The sequence below is a fragment of the Mustelus asterias genome, chromosome 9 (genome assembly GCF_964213995.1).
Source record: "Mustelus asterias chromosome 9, sMusAst1.hap1.1, whole genome shotgun sequence".
Lineage (NCBI taxonomy): Eukaryota > Metazoa > Chordata > Chondrichthyes > Carcharhiniformes > Triakidae > Mustelus > Mustelus asterias.
Window position 1 is genome coordinate 45,356,287 of NC_135809.1, and position 20,873 is coordinate 45,377,159.

The 20,873-nt window shown below is 40.3% G+C and overlaps 1 protein-coding gene across 1 annotated transcript in view; it reads left to right on the top strand.

Moving 5' to 3' along the window:
- phf21b (PHD finger protein 21B) overlaps window positions 1-20,873 on the top strand; it is a 220,898-nt gene that overhangs the window by 126,297 nt on the left and 73,728 nt on the right. Inside the window, exon 6 of the mRNA XM_078220113.1 lies at window positions 9,925-10,017. Coding sequence (XP_078076239.1) covers window positions 9,925-10,017 — 93 coding nt within the window. The remainder of the gene's footprint in view (window positions 1-9,924; window positions 10,018-20,873) is intronic.

Here is a 20,873-nt window from a genome sequence, read left to right on the forward strand (position 1 = left end):
TTTAATCCACTACCTGCTGCAAACTTGTTGGGCACATTGTTAAAATCGTAGTGAAGTCACATAGTAATCCTAAAACGGTCCCACACCCCTTCCATTTTAACCAGGTCAAATTTAGGTGAGAAACAGGATTCCCCCTACCCTACCCAAATTTGCATGCACTGACGTTGATTCTATTTCTTCCAACTTTGGCCAGGAGAGGGTTCAGCATAATTTAAATGAGGTTAGAGAGGTGGGATTCAGCCCTGCTCTTATTGCTCTCCAATGATTCTTGTCCAGAATAATCTTGATTAGGTTCAGATTCCTCTGAAAAAGAGGAATCAGAGATTCTTGATGAATGTTTGATGAATGCAAATCTTGTAACAGCTGTTTCCACCAATACACTTGCTTTGTTGCAAATACTGAAAAACGACTGGTCCTAATAGGCAGTTTACTTCAGAGTACTGGCATCAGCCTTTTGGACTGCTTGTGCATGAGAATCGTATTATGAGAATACTAACATAGTATGTTAACAAGTGTGGATTTGGAGTATTGAATACTAAGAACAAATGAATTAATTTTAATTCCTCAGGCATTCTTGCAAATTTCAAAACCACTCAATTTACAGGAACAGGGCATCTGGTAGTGTGGCATTATTTGGATTTTTTTCCTTACCCATCCGCTCCAGTTATTCTTGCACCACAAATTTCTATCAGTGTAAATTGTTAACAGTGCGACAAGGTTGATGAGATGCCAGAAACATTGAATGACTGGGCTAATACTTTATCTCCTTAACAAATTAAATGTAATGATAGAGAACATAACAAAGCAAACAACAGAGAAGGAACGCAATAGAGTCAAATAAACAGCTGGAAAGGAAAGAAGTAGGAAAATTAAGAAATTTAAAAATCCTCTAGGAACAATTCACTAACTGTCGGAATGAGACTCCAGTTTGAAACGTTCCCTTTCTGGGCCTTCATGTTTGAGTAGCATAGCAAGCACATTATCTGTTCTACTAACAGAACTCTAATTCAAGAAATAATAGCCTTAATTTTCTGTGATGAGTAGTTACAATGCAAATCCCAAGAATTTCTTGACATTCATGGGAAGATTGACAATGAGTTCCTGTTTTTGCAAAGCTAACTTCAGGGCAGTGCCAATGTCAGGTCATTCGTGGATATTCACAACTAATGGCAAGTTCTATTGGCGCGTGCTGTGAGCTCAACATTATTTTTGCATAAAACATTGTTTCATTTATTGGAACAATGTTTATTAGACTAATTTTTTGATAGTGTGAAAATGAGTCTTTGTTTGTAAAGTACAGAAACTTGAATTTTGGCATTGAAATTTCATCATATAATTGACCAAGAAAGCGAAAATAAGAACAATCTCTGCAGATGATGAATGCACTTGTCAGTTTGGATGAATGTTCAGCAAAATAGAGAACAAAGAACTGATTCTGAAGTTGTTACAACTTTTCTGGTGTTTATATAATGACAGAAAATAGAAAGAGGTAGTTCCATCCCCTTGTCCTTCTAAGTAATAAAGATTGCATGTTTGGAAGATGTTGCAGTTACTTACCACCTAACTGATTTGTGTATCATGCATTCAAATATTGGTTAAGGCAATTGTATTTATTGCACTCATTAATACAATTATTCTATATTACTTGTATTGTACAATACTGGAAAAATTATGTAGATCATACACCGGCTTTTTTATTCCATTTAAAAAATCTACATTTAGGAGAAAATTAAACAAGTATAAACCTTGAAGACAATATTTTGCTTCATTTGGGGCGAAGGTGGTGGAATGTATGAATTAATTAAACATCAGTTCAATTAATTGCTTCTTGCAAACATGAGTTACTTGAAAAAATTAAAGCAGAATTACAGGTTTGTGACTATGGTTCAAAGATTTTTTCATAATATAGTTATGTATATAAATTTCTGATCCTGGTATCAGCCGAATAACAATTTTAGAAGGTAAAAAAATAACTTGTATTTAAATTGCACTTTTCTTGACCTGAGGACATTGAAAGTGCTTTATAGCCAGTGAGATACTATTTTCAATTGTCATTGGTGTCATGCAGAAAATGTGGCAGGCAATTTGCACATAGTTAGGTCCCAGAAACAGCAATATGATGATGGTCAGCTAATTTTTAGTGATGGTACTTGAGAGATAAATGTTCCCCAACACTTTGAAATAGTGTCATGAAATCTTTTATGTCCACATGAGTGAGCACTCTGAGCCACTGCTTAGCATTTTATCTGACAAGGGCACATCCGCCAATGTAAAACTTCCTTGGTACTGCACTGAAGTGCCAGCCTGGATTACGTGCATGTCTGTGGGGTAGGGCTTGCACCATCAACCTTCTGACACTAAGGTGACGGTGCTATTACAGAGCCACAGCTGGCAATGAGGTATTCTTACCCATGTAAAACTATTTTATGAGGTATGGCAGCTATTGTGCACTACTGAAATGTTTGAAACTTGGGAAGAGGGATCCCAGACTACTTGGATCCAATACAGTTTGCCTACTGCTGCAACAGATCCACAGCAGACGTCATTTCTCTGGCCCTGCACTCAACCCTGGAACACCTAGATAACAAGGACACAAGGCTTTTCACTATTTTAATACATGTGACAGTAATAAATCATAAAACATGTAGTTACAAAGACTCGATGGACAAGAGCTGATGCAAAGAAGGATAGCAGCAAGCACACTGATCTCTGGAAATATCTTTGTTTGAAAGCCTTGATTGACGACAGCTCAGCCTTCAACACTATTATTCCCACAAAACTCTTCTCCAAACTCCGTGGCCTGGGCCTCGGCACCTCCCTCTACGACTGGATCCTGAACTTCCTAACTCTCAGACCACAATCAGTAAGGACAGGCAACAACACCACCTCCATGATCATCCTCAACACTGGTGCCCCATAAGATTTTTTGCACTGTTCTCAACCCCCTACTGTACTCCTTATACACCTATGACTGTGAGGCCAAATTCCCCTCCAAATCGATTGTCAAGTTTGCTGACGACACCACCATAGTGGTTTGGATTGCAAACAATGACGAGACAGAGTACAGGAATGAGATAGAGAATCTGGTGAACTGGTGCGGCAACAATAATCTCTCCCTCAATGTCATCAAAATGAAGGAGATTGTCATTGACTTCAGGAAGCGTAAAGGAGAACGTGCCCCTGTCTATACCAATGGGGATGAAGTAGAAAGGGTCGAGAGCTTCAAGTTTTTAGGTGTCCAGATCACCAACAACCTGTCCTGGTCCCCCCATGCAGACACCATAGTTAAGAAAGCCCACCAATGCCTCTACTTTCTCAGAAGACTAAGGAAATTTGGCATGTCAGCCATGACTCTCTCCAACTTTTACAGATGCACCATAGAAAGCATTCTTTCTGGTTGTATCACAGCTTGGTATGGCTCCTGCTCTACCAAGACCGCATGGAACTACAAAAGGTCGTGAATGTAGCTTAATCCATCACGCAAACTGGCCTCCCATCCATTGACTCTGTCTACACTTCCCGCTGCCTTGGCAAAGCAGCCAGCATAATTAAGGACCCCACGCACCCCGCACATTTCTCTCTTCCACCTTCTTCCTTCGGGAAAAAGATACAAAAGTCTGAGGTCACGTACCAACCGACTCAAGAACAGCTTCTTCCCTACTGCTGTCAGACTTTTGAATGGACTTACCTTGCATTAAGCTGGTCTTTCTCAACACCCTAGCTATGACTGTAACACTACATTCTGCACTCTCTCGTTTCCTTCTCTATGAACGGTATGTTTTGTCTGTACAGCACGCAAGAAACAAAGCTTTCCACTGTATTTTAATACATGTGACAGTAATAAATCAAATCAAAACAAAGGTCATTATCATTGCATTATCAATGGCTAGACATTTAACTGGACCAGTCATATAAATACTTTGGTACAAGAGCAGGTCTGAGCCTGGGAATTCTGTGGTGAGTATCTCCCCTCCTGACTCTCCAAAGACTATCCACTGTCTCTGTAACTCAAGTTAGGAGTATGATGGAATATTCTCCACTTGCCTGGATGAGTGCAGCTCCAACAACACACAAGAAGCTCAACATCATCCAGGACAACGCAGCCTGCTTTGATTGGCACCCCATCCATTCACTCCCTCCACTGCTGGCACACTTTGGCAAGAGTGAATGCTATTTATAAAATGTACAGCAGCAAATTGCCAACTCTCCTTCAACAGCATCTCCAAAACCTGTGACCTTTACCATCTAGAACGACAGGGGTATTGGACTAATTTCTTCTATTTTCTTTTTGTTATATAACCGCAGAGAACAGTTGCAGAATCATTCTTTGTCTTTAACATATTCATGCTATACCATCCCTCGTGTGCTCAATCAAATTGTACAACACTATTCAATTTACATGATTCTTTACTATTAAGTTCATAACTCACAGCCCTCGGGTACTAAACTTCACCTTTCCAGCCTGACTTGTTAACACTTAGACCAGTTCTGACTCTTGATCCCTACATTCCATGCATATTAATACTAATTTCCAGTACATTAACACACATTATAGACGGAACCAATAATTTGGCACACAGTTAATAGTCACATGGACAGATGCGAACTAATTAAGGAAAGCCAGCGTGGATTTCTTAAAGGAAAATCATATTTGACTATTGGACTTTTTGAAGAGATAATAGAGTTGATGAGGGTAATGCTGTTGATGTGGTGTACATGGACTTCCTAAAGGCGTTTGATACAAAGCCACACAACGAACTTGTGAGCAAGGTTGTAGTTCATGGAATAAAAGCAACAGTATCAGCATGGATACGGAATTGGTTGTGTGGCAGGAAACAGAGTAGTGGATAATGGATATTTTTTGTGCTGAAGGAAAGTTTGTAGAGGAGCTGATCAGTGTTGGGATCTTTGCTGTATACTGATAACCTAGATCATGGTACAATTTCAAATTTTGCAGATGATACAAAACTCAAAAGCATTATGAACTATGAGGACGACCGTGTAGAATGTAAAAAAGGACACAGACAAGTTGGTGGAATGGACAGACAGGTGGCAGATGAAGTTCAATGCAGGCAAATGTGAAGTGATTAATTTTGGTTGAAGAACATGGACAAAGTATAAAATAGGGGTTACAATTCGAGGGGGTGCAGGAACAGAGGGAACTTGCCGCAAGTGTGCATAGATCATTGAGGATGGCAGTTTAGGTCGAGAGCGCAGTTAATAAAGCATATAGCATCTGAGGCATTCAAAAGAGCATAGAGTATAAGAGCAAGAAAGTTATGTTGAACTTGTATAAGTCACTGGTTAAGCCTCGGCTACAGTCCTGTCTAGTTCTGGATGCCACACTTTAGGAAGAATGTGAAGTCATTGGAGCGAGTGCAGAAAAGATTCACAAGAATGGTTCTTGAGGAACTTCAATTATGAAGATAGATTGAAGAAAGGACTGTTTTCCTTAGAGAAAAAAAGGTTGAGAAAAGATTTGGTAGAGGTGTTCAAAACCATGAGGGGTCTGGACAAAGTAGATTGGGAAAAACTGTTCCAATTTGTGAAAGGATCAAGATTGAGAGGACACATATTTAAAGTCAATTGTGAAAGAGGCAATAACAATATGAAGAAAAGTTTTTTCACGCAGTGAGTGATTAGGGTCTGGAATGCAGTGCCCGACAGTGATATGGATGCAGGGAAATGGAATTAGACTGTTATTTGAAAATGGAATTTGTAGGATCATGAGAAGAAGGCAGGAGAATGGAACTCGCTGAGTTCATTTGGAGAGCATGTGCAAACACGATGGGCCAAATGGCCTTCTATGCCAAACTGATTCTGTAAGCTCAGATAGCATTGAGCGAAGGAGAGACACTCCTGTTTATCAATCTCTCCCAATGATTCCATTACCATGGTTACAAATCCATGCAAGAACCTTATTACTGCAAACAGTTCTCAGACACTGAAGGCTTGCATCAGTGACTTTCCCACTTTTTCAGCACCTCATCCTTTAACAATGCATCCTGTTCAGCAGAACTGATGGCTGTTTTAACTCATTGTGTGCTGATTCTACAAAAAGTAATGTACATCAAGATGCATGGGTAGCATGAATATACACTCCCCTGCTTCTATCTGTTCTTTCCACCAGGAGCTATCCGGGTGACACTTGTACAGTCAGCTCAGCTCGTTCAACAGCACTGCAGACTTTGTTTTTGACCCCACCATCCATAATAAATTGATGATACCAACACCATGGGTGGAAATTTCCTGTGATTTGGCAGGCCAGGCTATGACTGAAAAGTGGCGCGTATCTCTCCAGATGCACAGCGGAGTTTTCAGACTTGACAAAAAAAAAGTTGGGGGGTGGTTTACTCCATCAGCTGGCTCCGCAGAGATTGCAGTGCTTGATCAGCATTGAAGTTAAACCCCAACAACTCCATAAGCTTTGGGTCAACCCCCCCTCCCACAAAGGCATTGGGGACTCTTATTTCCCAACCCCCCCCCCCCCCCCCCCCCCCCAAAACACACAACTACCATCGCAGCTGTATTGCAGGCACTCTATCCCTACACCTACATGCAGGCAAGTGTTTCACTCTGCTTCATTGGCAATTTCTAAACCCGAATGGGGCTCCCCAGAGGACTTAACAGTCCCAAACTGTGCCGGGGTTATGACTCCCTGGGGGGGTGGGGGGCATTACTTGGCGCCCTGGCAGGAACCCCTTAACTCAGTGGTTCCCAAAGCGCCACACTGGTGCGGCAAGAGAGGGTGGCAAGTGTGGCAGGAAGATTCAAGGACAATCAAAGAAACATTTAAACATGGATTAGATATTTTTCCAAAGTGATTGTTTTATACTTTCTGGATGTCTCATGATATTATAAAGTAGTTGTGTTCTATGTTATGAATCAAGCACTGCTAGGAGTTGGTTTTTTTTGTTTTTGAATCAATAAAAAATTCGGTGTGGCGCAAGCAAATTTTTATTCCAAAAGTGCGGCCCAGTGAAAAAAGTTTGGGAACCACTGCCTTAACTGAATCCTGTTCCTCTTGAGCTGTTGCAAACCTTGCACACGTGATGCCACATCAGCATGGTTAAATATTTAGTTGGGGGTGGGGGGGAGGCCCTTTAGTAATAAAATTGATTTAAATTCGGTTCCAGCCCTTTGTGCATGGGAATCTCGTTACATCACCGACAGGGGGTGGGGAAAATTGGGAAACGCGATCTCGCCAACGGGAATCTGGTTTCCCAATTCTCGTGGGATTTTGCGCCCGTGTTGCTGTTCACCCTTGTGGCGAATGGGGGTGCAAAATCACCTATGAGTTGAAACAACAACTGGGTGCAGCATTGGCTGGGATTTTGTGCCCATATTTGCCACAGTGTAAATGGGGACATGGGTGCAAAATCCAATGAAAGGCCAAAAGTGAGATTCTCACTGGCGCGATCTTGCCTGCACCAGCACTTAAGGAAAACAAAAGAACATTCCACCCATTGTGTTCATCGTAGCAGTAGCTATCGGGCTCCAGATGATTAATGACTCTCAACAGCTCATGTCTGATCTGATCCAACCGTATGAGAACATTAGTCCATTTAAGCTGTAAGATGGTTAATGTCCACAATAATCAATGATTCAAACCCGGAAGCTATTGAAAAATTGTGCTCCGCGTCTCCCCCTTCCAAATAACAACTTGATTCGGATCAAAGTAGAATTCCTGCAAACTCAGATTCTCAGGATGCCACTTGTTGTAACTTTGTGTTGATACAATTGTAAACTGCTACACTCCACAATTAGAAGAGCTTGATTAGAACAATAAGATGCAACTTCCAGATGTATGCATATTTGTATCTGATCATGAGCATCAAATCCATGAAAATGATGTATGTACAAACTTAACCTCCAAATCAATTTCCATTTAATTTACTAAATTCATGCTATGGATCCAAAGATAATGCCAAACAATGCCATTAATCTTCAAATAAATTTTCTACATGGAAGTTATTGTTTATGAGTTAAAAACTGAACTAGTGTGATGATGTCAAGCATAACAAAACACTTGGATGCTTGTGAAGTTCTCTGCATTTCAAAAGGAGTCTAACTTCAATATCAGTCAATGTCAGGTGCTTGCAGCTTCAAAGTAAATTTAAAACTGAAACACTGAAACAATTTGTGTTACAATCCAACTATAAGATGTCAACAGATTGTTATCATCACAGTAGCAGAAATCACCTTCCTTCTTTTCTCAAGATAATTATGAAATTTATCAGAAATTCAAAAATCCCAATTACTTAGTGGCCCTCTCTGGAAGTAGAAATTCTCTCATAATTTAGTGTAACCAGAATTTCGTTGTGACCCCAGTGAAAGTTGGTTTTTCACAATATAAGTGTGCTTGCACCAGATGGACTGTAGTGGTTCAAGAAGGTGGCTCACTGTCTTGAGCAACTCGGCCTGGGCAACAAATGTTGGCCTTCCCAGCGATGCCCACAAAAAGAATCAAAAATAAATAAAATCATAGAATCTCTACAGTACAGAAGGAGGCAGTTCGGCGCATTGGGTCTGCACCGACCACAATCCCATCCAGGCCCTATTCCTGTGACCCCACATATTTACCCTCAGTTCCAGTTTAATTGAGACTAAAATTTTCAACTAAACACAATACTGTACATCTTAACAAAAAGCTGAGTCCTTTGCCAGAGATACAGAAATATTCACATACACTTGCAAAAAGTAAATTCCTTTGCCCTTTTCTTTCCCTTCATGTGCTTATCTGAATTATTCAAAAATCTGAATAAAACAGAACAATAGGTTCGGTTTCAAGTTGAAGGAAAACTTCAATATTCCAGTAAAAAGAGTTAAAGAGGAGGGAGCTTCCACAGTTTAAGCACTCTGAAACAGTCACAACTAGCTCTCTGACATAAAATGTAATTCAGAATTTTCACTAACTCTTGAGTTCACAATCTTAAATTTGAAATGAACACTTTTGACAATCCTCACACTTCCATGCACACCCAAAAGCAATGTGCATAGGACTAACAAATGACAAACTTAAATAGCTTGTGCCAGTAACTATAATGGATATAACAGAACATCAGCTGACCTCAAACTGAAAATTAGTATCTCACACAACTTTAAGGCAGTTTTTCATTCATAGATTAGGAAGCTTCCTCTTACTTGAACACACAAACTGAGAACAAAGCAAGTGTCCTTTTACTTTAGAACACAACGTGCCACCTATTCCTTTCTCATGGCAGTTTTAACTTTTACCTGTGGGCTTCTTTAACTTTCTTCTAACTTTTCCTTAGCCTAGGATTTTCTTCAGTGCAACTCTTTTACAATATTGCTCTCCATGACCACCAGTCTCTCTTCTTCCTCTCTGTCCTCTAACTTTACTCCTCACTCATAGAAATTCCCCAAACCACTCGAGGTAGTGTTAACTTCATGATCTCTATGGGCAGTGGAAGATTCACAGTCAAGCTTTCACCATATCTACTTTAACCTGCTTTATCCACTCTCTTGTTGTAAGATGCAGTTGTGTATTTGAGGAGTCAAGGAAGCATCTAACTGCTCCTCCATATCTAATGTTGCCACTTGAACTGTACAGGTTTGGAGCTCCAAAGTCAAAGGAGACAAAGGAGATGCAGATGGGAATTATTAAATTCTTTTAAAGGTGCATATAACCTTTCAGCTGCACAGCTCATACATGGAATTAACTATTCTGTTTTTGTGCGCAAAGGCTTTAATTTTTTTGTATTTCACTTTGCTTTGCCCTGAGGAAAAGATTCCTTTTTCAAACAAGATCATTAATGGTTAAATTGTTAAAGGAGTATTGTTCTTGTCAGGTTAGAAATTTCAAATTTTTGTAGAAATTATAATTTCAACTGTGGAAGGTAATTTACAAACAATCACTGACCAACAGATCTAATTATATTGTCATTCTTTTTCCTTGTATAGATGCTGGGAACTATTACTGCAGTGCCCATTAAGGTCCCCCAGGTCAGCTCATTGCAGAGGTTGGCAGGCCAAGGACCAGCAGTGCTACCTCAGGTAAAGATAATGTTAAAGGCTGAATGGTAATTCCATTGTGCTGGAACTTCAGATATCAGATACTTTGCCTAAATTGCATTGCTATTGCATTGTTCAATCCATTTGTTCCTATAATGAGTTGTTAGTGTTTAGAAATCCCAGTAGTTCATAGTGAGGGATATCAAAGTAGTGTGTGTACTTAGAGTTATTTTTATACTGCTTTCTAAATTAATGGATAATACATTAGAATTGTGTAGTTAGTACCAAATATTAGTTATCATTAAATTATAGAGTAATGAATGAAGAGAAAATATGGACTTTTTGTTCAAAAAGTTCAATATGAAATAGAGAATTGTTAACGACAACATTGTGTAATAATGTTTATTAATCTTGGTAACAGTGAGTAGAACTGAAACAGATCCAGACCCAATATCATTATGATATCCCAACGAAAGCACTAAAAGTGTTAGATTCATGTGTAAATAAATTGTCATCTCTTTCTTTTAATTCATTTACGGGATGTCAATGATGCTGGCTAGGCGAGAATTTATTGCCCATCTCTCATTGCTCCTGAGAAGGCCTTCAGTACAGTGCAGGAATGTCAGTGAAATGAGGCTGTGCCTCCTTTTTGCGCCACTAGCTGCCAGAAATTGCTAGTTACCAACTAACTAACTACTAAACATGCAAGAAAAGGTTGAGGCTTATCCATTCAAGCATAACTAGCAGAACTTTTATTGATAAATGTTTAATTGCTGCCAAACAACCTCTGGCATTGAAAATTCACTTTTACAATTGTGCATGCTCATTTCTTTAGATATTAATTGTTGGGAATATTATAAAACTTATTTTGTGTATTCTTTGTCTCTTATCTTTTTTAAATCACATCTTTCTTCCTGTCCTTTATTTTGTTTTCTGTACATTATTTTATATTGAATTCAATATATTATTTTACACCTGCTTTAGACCGTGCCATGTCAGTAAGGATTCTGTAAGCTGATTAGTTGAAGAATCACTGTGATCACACAGGTCCGAAATTCCCTGTAGAGGGCATCTCATTATTGTAGATTTAATAACCATAAATTAGCACTGAAAAGTGCACAAAACATCTGGGCAGCTGTCAGTGTAATGAACAGGAAGTGCTTTTAGTTTGCACTGATCCAAAAATGGAGGTCATTGATCACTGTCTTGTCCACTGAGTTCTTTTGTTTGATGTTGACTTGTGGCAAAATCTGCAGTATATCCAATTTTTTTGTGATCGTTCATTGTCCAGCAACAGATTCCCCATGCTTTAAGATTAATAACAGTAGAATGTAAACATCAGGGCCCAGATTTTCTGTACCTCAGAGGTACCCCAGAAGGTATGGTGGGGGACCCCTTGGAAGTCTCCATGTACTGACTACATGGAAATTGCCTGGGAAGTTTCAACTTCTGTCGGACAATTATCCTGTGCCTCGAACCTTCAGAAATTTTGATGTAAAATTGGAAACTTCAGAGTTCCAATTCTCTTAGCAAAATAGTTACCCAGGAAAAGTTTCTAGAATTAAAACTTGTTCTAATTCCTGGGTAACTAAAATACTGGGCCACTTGATTGCACCCTCTTGACTTCCCGACTACCCCAACCTCCACCTGCCAATGAGCCCCACACCTCCCAACTACCTTCTTGTCGACCCCCGCACCCATACCTCCTGACTGCACTTCCTGACCAGCCAACTATCTACCAGATCCTTTATTGGATCATTGGACTAACCTCTTAATCACTTGACTACCCAACCACCAAACTATCCTTCCAATGTCCCGCTATCCTTTGACCAACCACTTCCTGACTCATCCTACCCACTTATAATACACACCTTTTCTCCTGTCAAAGCATCTGGGACATTTAAATGTAGTAACTTCTGGCAACTAGTAGCGTAAAAAGAAGGCATGGCCTCATTTCACTGACATTCCTGCACTGCACTGAAGACCTTCAGGGACAGCCACACTATGTTTTTCAGCAGGCCCAGGTTGGGAGTCTGGGTGAGAAATGTGCAGCTCCAGTCTAAGGTGAGTAAAAAGTAGCGGAGTAGTAATTCAACGATGATTTCCACTCCATGGAAGATTCTGCTCCTGGCTACATATAGAATTTTCAAGTTTTGACTTTAGCATTTTTGAATGCCAGCATTTTATCAGGAAAAGCATAGGTCCCAGCACTGTCCAACTCCATGACAAACCTTCCTCCAGCCTGAAAACCATCAAAGAACCACTACACTATTTTTTGCTGCTACTTTTTTTTTCCATGAGTTATTACTGCTTGGAAGTTTGTTATATGGCACTGTATCTACATTTTTAAATCTTGAAGCTAGCAGGTGCCAGAGAACTCCTGTTTCTGATACTTACAATCAGGCTTTATTTCCTGCATTTGACCTGCATTAGCTAGATTGCCCGCATGCCAGGCAAGTATTGGAGAAATGAGGTGGGCCAAGCTGTAGAAATCATAGAAATCATAGAAACCCTACAGTACAGAAAGAGGCCATTCGGCCCATCGAGTCTGCACCGACCACAATCCCACCCAGGCTCTACCCCCATATCCCTACATATTTTACCCACTAATCCCTCTAATCTATGCATCCCAGGACACTAAGGGGCAATTTTAACGTGGCCAATCAACCTAACCCGCACATCTTTGGACTGTAAGAAGAAATTACTTTGACAAAAGTAACCTGGTTGCACATGTATTAAATCTACATAACGGGGCAAAGTACACTCAATAATCTTAGTACATAATTGTAGGGTCCATTCATTCCTTTGAATAGATAACAATGGCACTGATATGATGAATTTCTTTTATTGAACAGAACTTAAAATTAAATCATTACAGAAAGAGAAAAGCTAGAGAAAGAGAGACTGGCTTCTGCCAGTCCTGTACTGATCAAAGCAGAACTCCAAACAGACTGAACAGGTTTCGAAAACCGACTACTAGCTGAACATACAGTTCCATAATATATCAATCTTTGTCTCGTGGCCTCGCAGATGTTGTTCATGAAAAAACTTTATTTGGCTTATGAAGAAGTCTGTTTTTGCTGGCATTGTACTTTCAAAAATGCAGTCAATTTTCCACCTAACTCAGCATGCCTTCTGAGTTTTAAAATGTGGTCAAGTTTTTTAAGCTTAGCGTTTAAATGTAATTTCGTAGGCAGAAATATCTTAAAATGAAGTCTTTGCATAAATGAAGCAAACCATACACAAGCTCAACAATAATACAACATGCGTTGAATTCTGGCTATATTAGTTTTACCTATATTCTTTTGCAGTAACATAAATTTGGCAAGAACATATTACAGAGAAGATTGAATAAACTGGCTATCTGAGCCAAGTGTCAAAGGGTGACTTAACAGCCATGGAACCAGGACACCAACAAGGTGCCCAACCTATCAGGGAATGGGAAGAGATGGGAGAAAAAATGGTGGCAAACTGATGCTTTAATATATTTGGGAAGGAGGAAGGGTGTTGAAAGAATGAACAAAATGGAATTAAGGTTTAGTTTTTTCTGTAGACTGTTATTGCCCTTAGAATAAACAGTGTATAAACCCAATGCTGATTTTATAGACTGAATCATGTGTACACCAGATTATTGTCATGAAAAACATCATTATATCACCAAGTCTTACACTGCTTGTGTGCATGTGTAGTGGTAGATGGCAGATGAGGCACATTTTGTACAGCTCAGGTTACAAACATACAAAAGCAAAATACTGTGGAAGCTAGAAACCTGAACTAAAACAGAAAATGCTGGAAATGCTCAGCAGACCAGCAGCTTCTGTGGAGAGAAAAAGAGAGTTAACTCGAAAACCATAGAATTCCTACAGTGCAGAAGGAGACCGTGCAGCCCATCAAGCCTGCACCGACTCTTTGAAAGAGTATCTTACCCAGGCCCATCCCTCACCCAATCCCCATAACCCTGTGCATTTACCAAGACCAATCCATGGATTTTTGCCATTGAGGCAGAAAGTTTGAGTTGGGAAATTTCCCAATTTGGCAGATTACTCTCCATGAAAATGACACTGATGCACTATTTTCGCTCTGTGCCGAGATGTGGTGGGGGGTGTGATCAAGTTAGGCCTCCTGCCTCCAGGGAAGCTTTGAGGTGACCATGGAGTCTGGCGAGTGCCAGGTCCAACTGGTTAGAAGGCCTATCTCAGTTCCCTCAGACTTTGGTCTTGTTGTATGCAAAGCTGTAACCCTCAATCTCCACCTATTATCATGCCACCTCCATGCCTCTCATACTACCCCAGGCCACCTCTGTGCCCTCATACCTTCAATGCCACTCCATTCCCACTCATAACCCCCATGCCATCTCCATAACAATTCATCCAGTGCTAACTGTGAGTAGACAAAGAACAACCTTGGGTTCCATTAGGAAATGAAAACATTTCGATTTCTAATCACCTAAAAGATCTGTCACTTAGATTATACATTAGATATAGAAAGAAAAACTTAATGCATGAAACCAATTCGAAAATTTTAAATTCCCTCCAGTGGTCAGTCTCTTGTAAAGACAAACAAACTTCTACTTGCTAACCACATCAAAGACATCTAATCCTTCAAAGGCCTTTCTAAAACTGTCCCACTGGCTAAGCTAAATGATTTTGGATCTTTTGAAACTTAGCCAAGCATTCATAATGGCTCAGCTATAATAACAACCCTTAAGAAATGTCAACAATAGTGCCTATTGAATTTGCAAGATCAGAACGGTTTTGGCCTCTCAATCAATGCACTCCAGCAGCAGATGTCTGCTTCTTATTATTCCTATAGCTGCAACCTGATTTTCTTTTCATTTTTAAAAAGCTGGGGTTTAAATAAGTTCTGACCTTATACACCCTTCTAAGCATTTATATCTCCTCCATAAATTTGTGACTCCCACACTCGATTAGGCCTTTGGAATATGGGGTATGTTTCAATTCAGCATTGGTTTTAAATTGCTGAGTTTGGATTTTCTGCCTGCGTGATTCATGCTTCACTTCTCCCCTGGTCAACAAAAATGGGATGTGTTGGAAATGGGTTGAACTCACATTCAGGGCCTGTTCTCCATTTTTAAAGACTTTCATAGCCAAACCGAAACAGCGTTTTGCCAGGTAGAATTTACAGTGACTGAACAAATAAAATACTCTTGTTTTTATTAGACGGCATCCTAGAAGCATTACCTGCACGATTAGAGTTGAATTACATGTGTGTGCACGTGCACACATGAAATGTGTTCTTAATGATTGGGGAAGATGTCCAATATTGTATCTGTTTTTCTCTCCATTGGTGACAAACATGTTTGTTGTGGACTGTCCTGTCCAGCCAGTTGCTAATCACTTTTTCATCCAATATAGCAAAGTTATAACCTGTATTATTGTGAAGCAGCATCCATTGGTGTTACTGAAGGCATTTATTAATTTCTTACTGATATTGCCACATAAACAGGATTAAGGCTCAGACAAACGAGGCCAAATCGCCTGATTTTTCTCCCTCCTTGAACACCCCAGACCTTTTCCTCTGCAGTCATACAAAATTTGAACATTACTTCTGAATTCCTGCCACATTCCACCATCAAATTTGACTTTTGCCAAGTGTAGACCTCATCCCCTCCCCATGCTGCGTAACTTCATGACTACCCACAATCTTCCCAATTGCAGAACTCCTCCCCAAACCTCCCAGCACTATTATGTGTTTACTACTTGCAACTTAGAGCATCTTCCCCAATCATTAAGAACATATTTCATGTGTGCAAGTGCACAGACATGTAATTCAACTCTAACTGTGCAGGTAATGCTTCTAGGATGCTGTCTAATAAAAACAGAGTATTTTGTTTGTTCAGTCACTAAATTCTACCTGGCAAAACACTATTTCTGTAATATTTAATATTGTGTTACTCACTGTGACCAGTAACTAGTGGCAATTGGCTGGCTTGATATATGCTAATTTGTGGACGAACACACTTCATTTCTGTCACACTTCAAATGCCACATTTGTGGGAGGGGGGAGGGTGGTGTGAAGTGAGAAAGAGAGTTCATGGATTATATCCAAAACCGTTTTCTCAATCACTTACACCTACAATGGACAAAGATGCAGTTTGAAATCATCTTGTAAGATAATTAATGCAGATAATTAAGTGACCTAAAGCCTAGAAAACACACAGGGGCCAGTGATTGTACCATAAATAGTTTTACGGTCAGAATACTTGAGGACTAATTTGCAGGATTATGGGGATAAAACTTGGGTGTCAGACAAAATTAGACAGCTCATTGAGCCATCGCAGGCATGACAGGCCGTTTGCAGCTTTGGTGCTTTAAGATTCTATGATTGTAATGTAAAGGGAAAAATGTCAAAAGCCAATATTTGGAGTGGAAAAGAACTATTTTTTTAGAGGTATGGAACAGCTAGTGCTCTGATTATTTGTATTGAAAACTTTGCAGATGAAGCCAAAAAAACTGAGAAATAGCTAAGTACAAGATGCATAGATGTAGACCAAAGAAATTCACACCAGGAACAATAATTCTATGGATTGATAAGGTTAGTTGGAAAAACTTAGTTTAAGAAAGGAGCAGACATGAAGTTAAGGCTTTCAACAGAGAAGAAATTCAGAAGTAATGCCAAGAATCAAAGTTTTTTATTAAAAGCAAAAGGAGAATCTGCAAGAAAGCTTGCTTTTCTGCTACTCTAAATCACATCCAAAATAGGCTTTTGGAGCATTGGATTTAACAGTGACTGATGATGGTAATGGATGAACCCCCACAAGGATGGGGACACCACTTGCAAACCTGGGCTGAAATTGAATGGACTGTACAGTAGTCCATGATATATCTTTGAATTTGAGGGCAGCACCACCCTTGGAAGCATTTCCAGGTTTAGTGTGGAGAAAACTGTATGCATTTGAAAGAAAAGCTATGATACTCCATATTAACAAAGTGGGAGAATCTGGTTCATAATCATGATTCTCAGCTCAATTCTTTGTTGGGGCACATAACAAGAACAAAGAATTTGAGTGTAGATGAATCTACACACCCCTCTAGTGAATCATCAGCTTGAAGAACAGGGTGATTCATTTTCCTGGATGTTGATAGTTGCTTTCAGGATTTAACCTGTTTACCTGATAAAAGATTCAAGTAGAAGGAGTTTTCTGCTGGTTGCACTTATTAACTATCCTTAATTGCCTTGAGTAGACAATGCTGAGCTTTATTGAACTGCTGGAAGTCTTGTTCTGCAGATTTTGTTTTCAATTGCTCACAAGGCATTTTCAGTGGTTTGCTCACATGTGGCAATACTTTGTACCTTACTGAAGTCTCTCTCACATGGCTGTATTTTGCACTACCTGTACTAGCCTCATCTAAGTCGTCAAAGTGGCAGCAATGCCTTTACCGCCAAATTGCATCTTGGCCTTTTCAACATCATAAATGACATCCTCTAACTGTAATTGTAGTGCTTGATCCCTCTTTTTCATCCTGCCCCAACCTCTGCAGTCATTCACACGGTCAATCACACCATCCTCCTTCAACATCGTTGTTCTGTTGCATAGCTCCTCTCTCACAAGATTCCACTCTTATCTGATTGTAGCCAGAGCTTCTCCAGCGATTGCTTTGCTTCCTACCTGTATGTACACTGTTACCTCTGATTCCCAAAATATTTGTCGGTGGTTCCTTTCCCTTCCTCATCTTACTATTGTGCCTTGGTGACATCATCTGCATATATATGATCAATTTCTACACATGAGAGAACAATACCCACTTCCACCTCAACAAAATTTTCTCAAGTTAAAAATTGGGAAGATTGAAATCCTGTTCACCTCTCACCACCAATTCCATCCTCTACCCAGATATTGGGCTGGTTTTCATGGCTACAACAGTGGGCCTGTCCACTAGCTAGAGAGCGAGTGGCAACCCCACTATCGCTATTTCTGGGAGCTCTGATGCAATTAAATCACAAACCGGACAACCTGCTGCCTTTCCCGGGGCTTTCAAGATGAGTTTCCTGCCTCCAGCTCAAAACTTGCCTTGTGGTTTTATTTTTCCCATTGCTGCAACTACTCTCTCATTACTACTCTCCTCATAAAGTCTCAGAACTTGCACCGCTGCACCAGTGCTGTTCTGGTACTGTGGATAATCTTTGAACTTTAAGCTCCAACATTTCTTATGCATACCAGTTACTGAAATCAATTATTCTGGTGCAACAGATTGAGGAAAATCTGTAACCAAGCAGGCATTTATCCCATACTGGAATGTTGTACAGAAAAATATGAGAGGGTAAGTTGAAGGGTATAATTGTGTGGTCCCAGGGCTTCTAATTGAGTTGCCATCTCGGGTAATTCTTGCATCGTCACTAATTACTGTTGTCATGATTTGACTGTTGAATGTGTTGACTTCTTCTGATTGATTCTTAGATTTGATTTATTATCCTTCAATTGCACTATTTTGGTAACTTCAATTGCACTACTTTGGTAACTTCCTATGATGGATGAAGAAATTGTAGGATGATTTTCATTCTTGGGATGGTATGCATGGTTCACGCGTTCTTTGGCTGCCTTCCATCTCATGAGAGGAAGGGCTGCACCTGGGTGGCCAACCCTGTGATAAACATAGCCTTGGTGTAGCTAAGGAGCCTACTCTGGTATAGCAGTCTTTGCCGCATTCGAAGATGAAGACAGTGGACTGAGAAGGTGCCCAAATTGCTGGCCTCCCCTGCTTTCTTTGGGCCATCTTCTCAATCAACTAACTTTCCGTTTCTCCTTGCTTCTCCCAATATTTTTACAAACCGTCAATCTCCGGAAGTCAGGGCCATTGGTCACTGTCTTCCATCTTCATATCTTGCTCGTAGGTTTTCTTGTAGCAGAGCTGTGGACATCTATCTGGTCCTGACCAATGGCCAGTTCACTGTACAGAAGGTCTTTGAGTATACAGCCATCATCCATCTGGTGAACATGACCAAGCCAGTGCAGATGTTGTTGACTTTGTAATCAGTGTATGTTGATGTAATTACCACTCTCCAGGACTCTGAGTTGGTGACCTTGTCCAGCCAAGCATTACCGAGGATACATCTGAGACAGCAAAGATGGAATCTGTCTAGCCTTTTCTCCTGCCAAGCATATGTTGTCAAGATCTCACTGCTGTAAAGGTGTGTGCTGAGGACACAGGCTTAGTACACTTGCTGTTTGATGTTCTCTGTCAGGTTGCTGTTCTGCATCCTCTTACTCAGTTTGGACTTTAACAGCTGCAGCTTTTGCAATACATGAGTGACAGAAGCCAGCGGGTTGTGGAACCTCAATGTGTGGAAGCTATCAACGACCTTCATCATTTTTCACATTTTCACTGCTGATTAATGGTGGTATGACTACGTCCTCGACTATGATGTTAGTCTCATTAATGCTGAGGATCAAACCAAACTCTTTTTACAGATGTGAGAGAGTATCTCATTTGTCGGTGCACGTGTTCCTCTGTATGCAATGTTAGCCCAGCTTCAGTGGCGTAGAGCAACTCTCTGAGGATGTGATGTGCTTTTGTCTTGAATTTCAGGTGAGCAAGGCTGAAGAGCTTTCGGTCAGTTTTGGGATGTAAGTAGACACCCACTCTAGATGAACTGAAGGCATAGGTCAGCAGCAAAGAGAAGAAAATACCAAAGAGTGTCAGCTCAGAACTCAACTTTGTTTGACCCTACTGTAGATCACAAAGTATTCTGATGTTGTCCTGTCATAGCTGATTTTACCTATCATGTTGCAATGGAAAGAGGAGATTACATTGAACAACTTTGGTACTTTGGTAGGTGTTTCTTCAACAGCTTAAACATACTGCCTTTGCCCACATGGTTGAATATCTTGGTGAGATTAATGAAGGCAATATATACTGGTCGTCTTTGTTCATGGCATTTCATTTGCAGCTGCTGGCCTAAGAAGATATATCAATTATAGGCTTTCCAGTTCGGAAACTACGTTAGGATTCGAAAGATGTGTTCAGCCAAGATCTACAGCCTGACTAGGACAATGTGGGCAAATATTTTTCCCACAATGCTGAGCAGGGAAATGCTGTGATAGTTGTTGCAATTGCTGCAGCCATCCTTTTTCTTGTACAGGGTCACAATGATTGCATTATGCACATCCTGGAACACCGCCCCCTCCCTCCGCAGAGATAGAGTTTATGCAGGAGTGCCGGTTTCCCATGCTTGTTGAGTTCAGATGGTAAATATCATCAACTGGAGCTTTGACAATGACAAGCAAACCAATAGCTTTGCTTAGCTCTTCCAGTGTGGGTTTGATATCAAGTTCTTCTGTGGTAGGCAGGGTCTCTATGGTATCTAGAGCTTCCTCCATAACTGTGGCCTCCCTACAGTACCACCAATCTCTTAAACTGTCCATTGCTGTTGGTGATGACTTACCAGCCTTTCTTTTCAATGGAGCTGTTTTCTTTGCTGATGGACCTGTTGCCTTTTTGATCTTATCATTCATTCCCCCCAGTGTTCCATGTGTCAATGGACATCTGGATATTCTGGCATAGCTGTAACCAGCGCAGCATCTAGCATCTGTTGAACTTTACTTCGAACAACTCCTAGTGCATTCAGAGTCTTTTTGCTCGGATCTCTCTTGTAATTAATGAGAACAGATTGCTTTGCTTCAGGTTTCATTATAGTTATGTTAGGTTTGAGCCAAGTCAGGTTTTTTCCATTTCACCTTCCCATATGTTGAGAGTGTGGTATTGTAAAGGATGTCTTGAAGCATGTTCGACTTTGCTTCTGCAGTCTGTGCAGGAGAGTGCCTGTTCAATCGAGCCAAGGAACTGTTGGTTGTTATCTGGGGAGACAATATGGCTGATATTGGTACAAAGACAACTTTTCTGCTTTGAATGAAAAATCTTGCATCCTAACCCTATTCT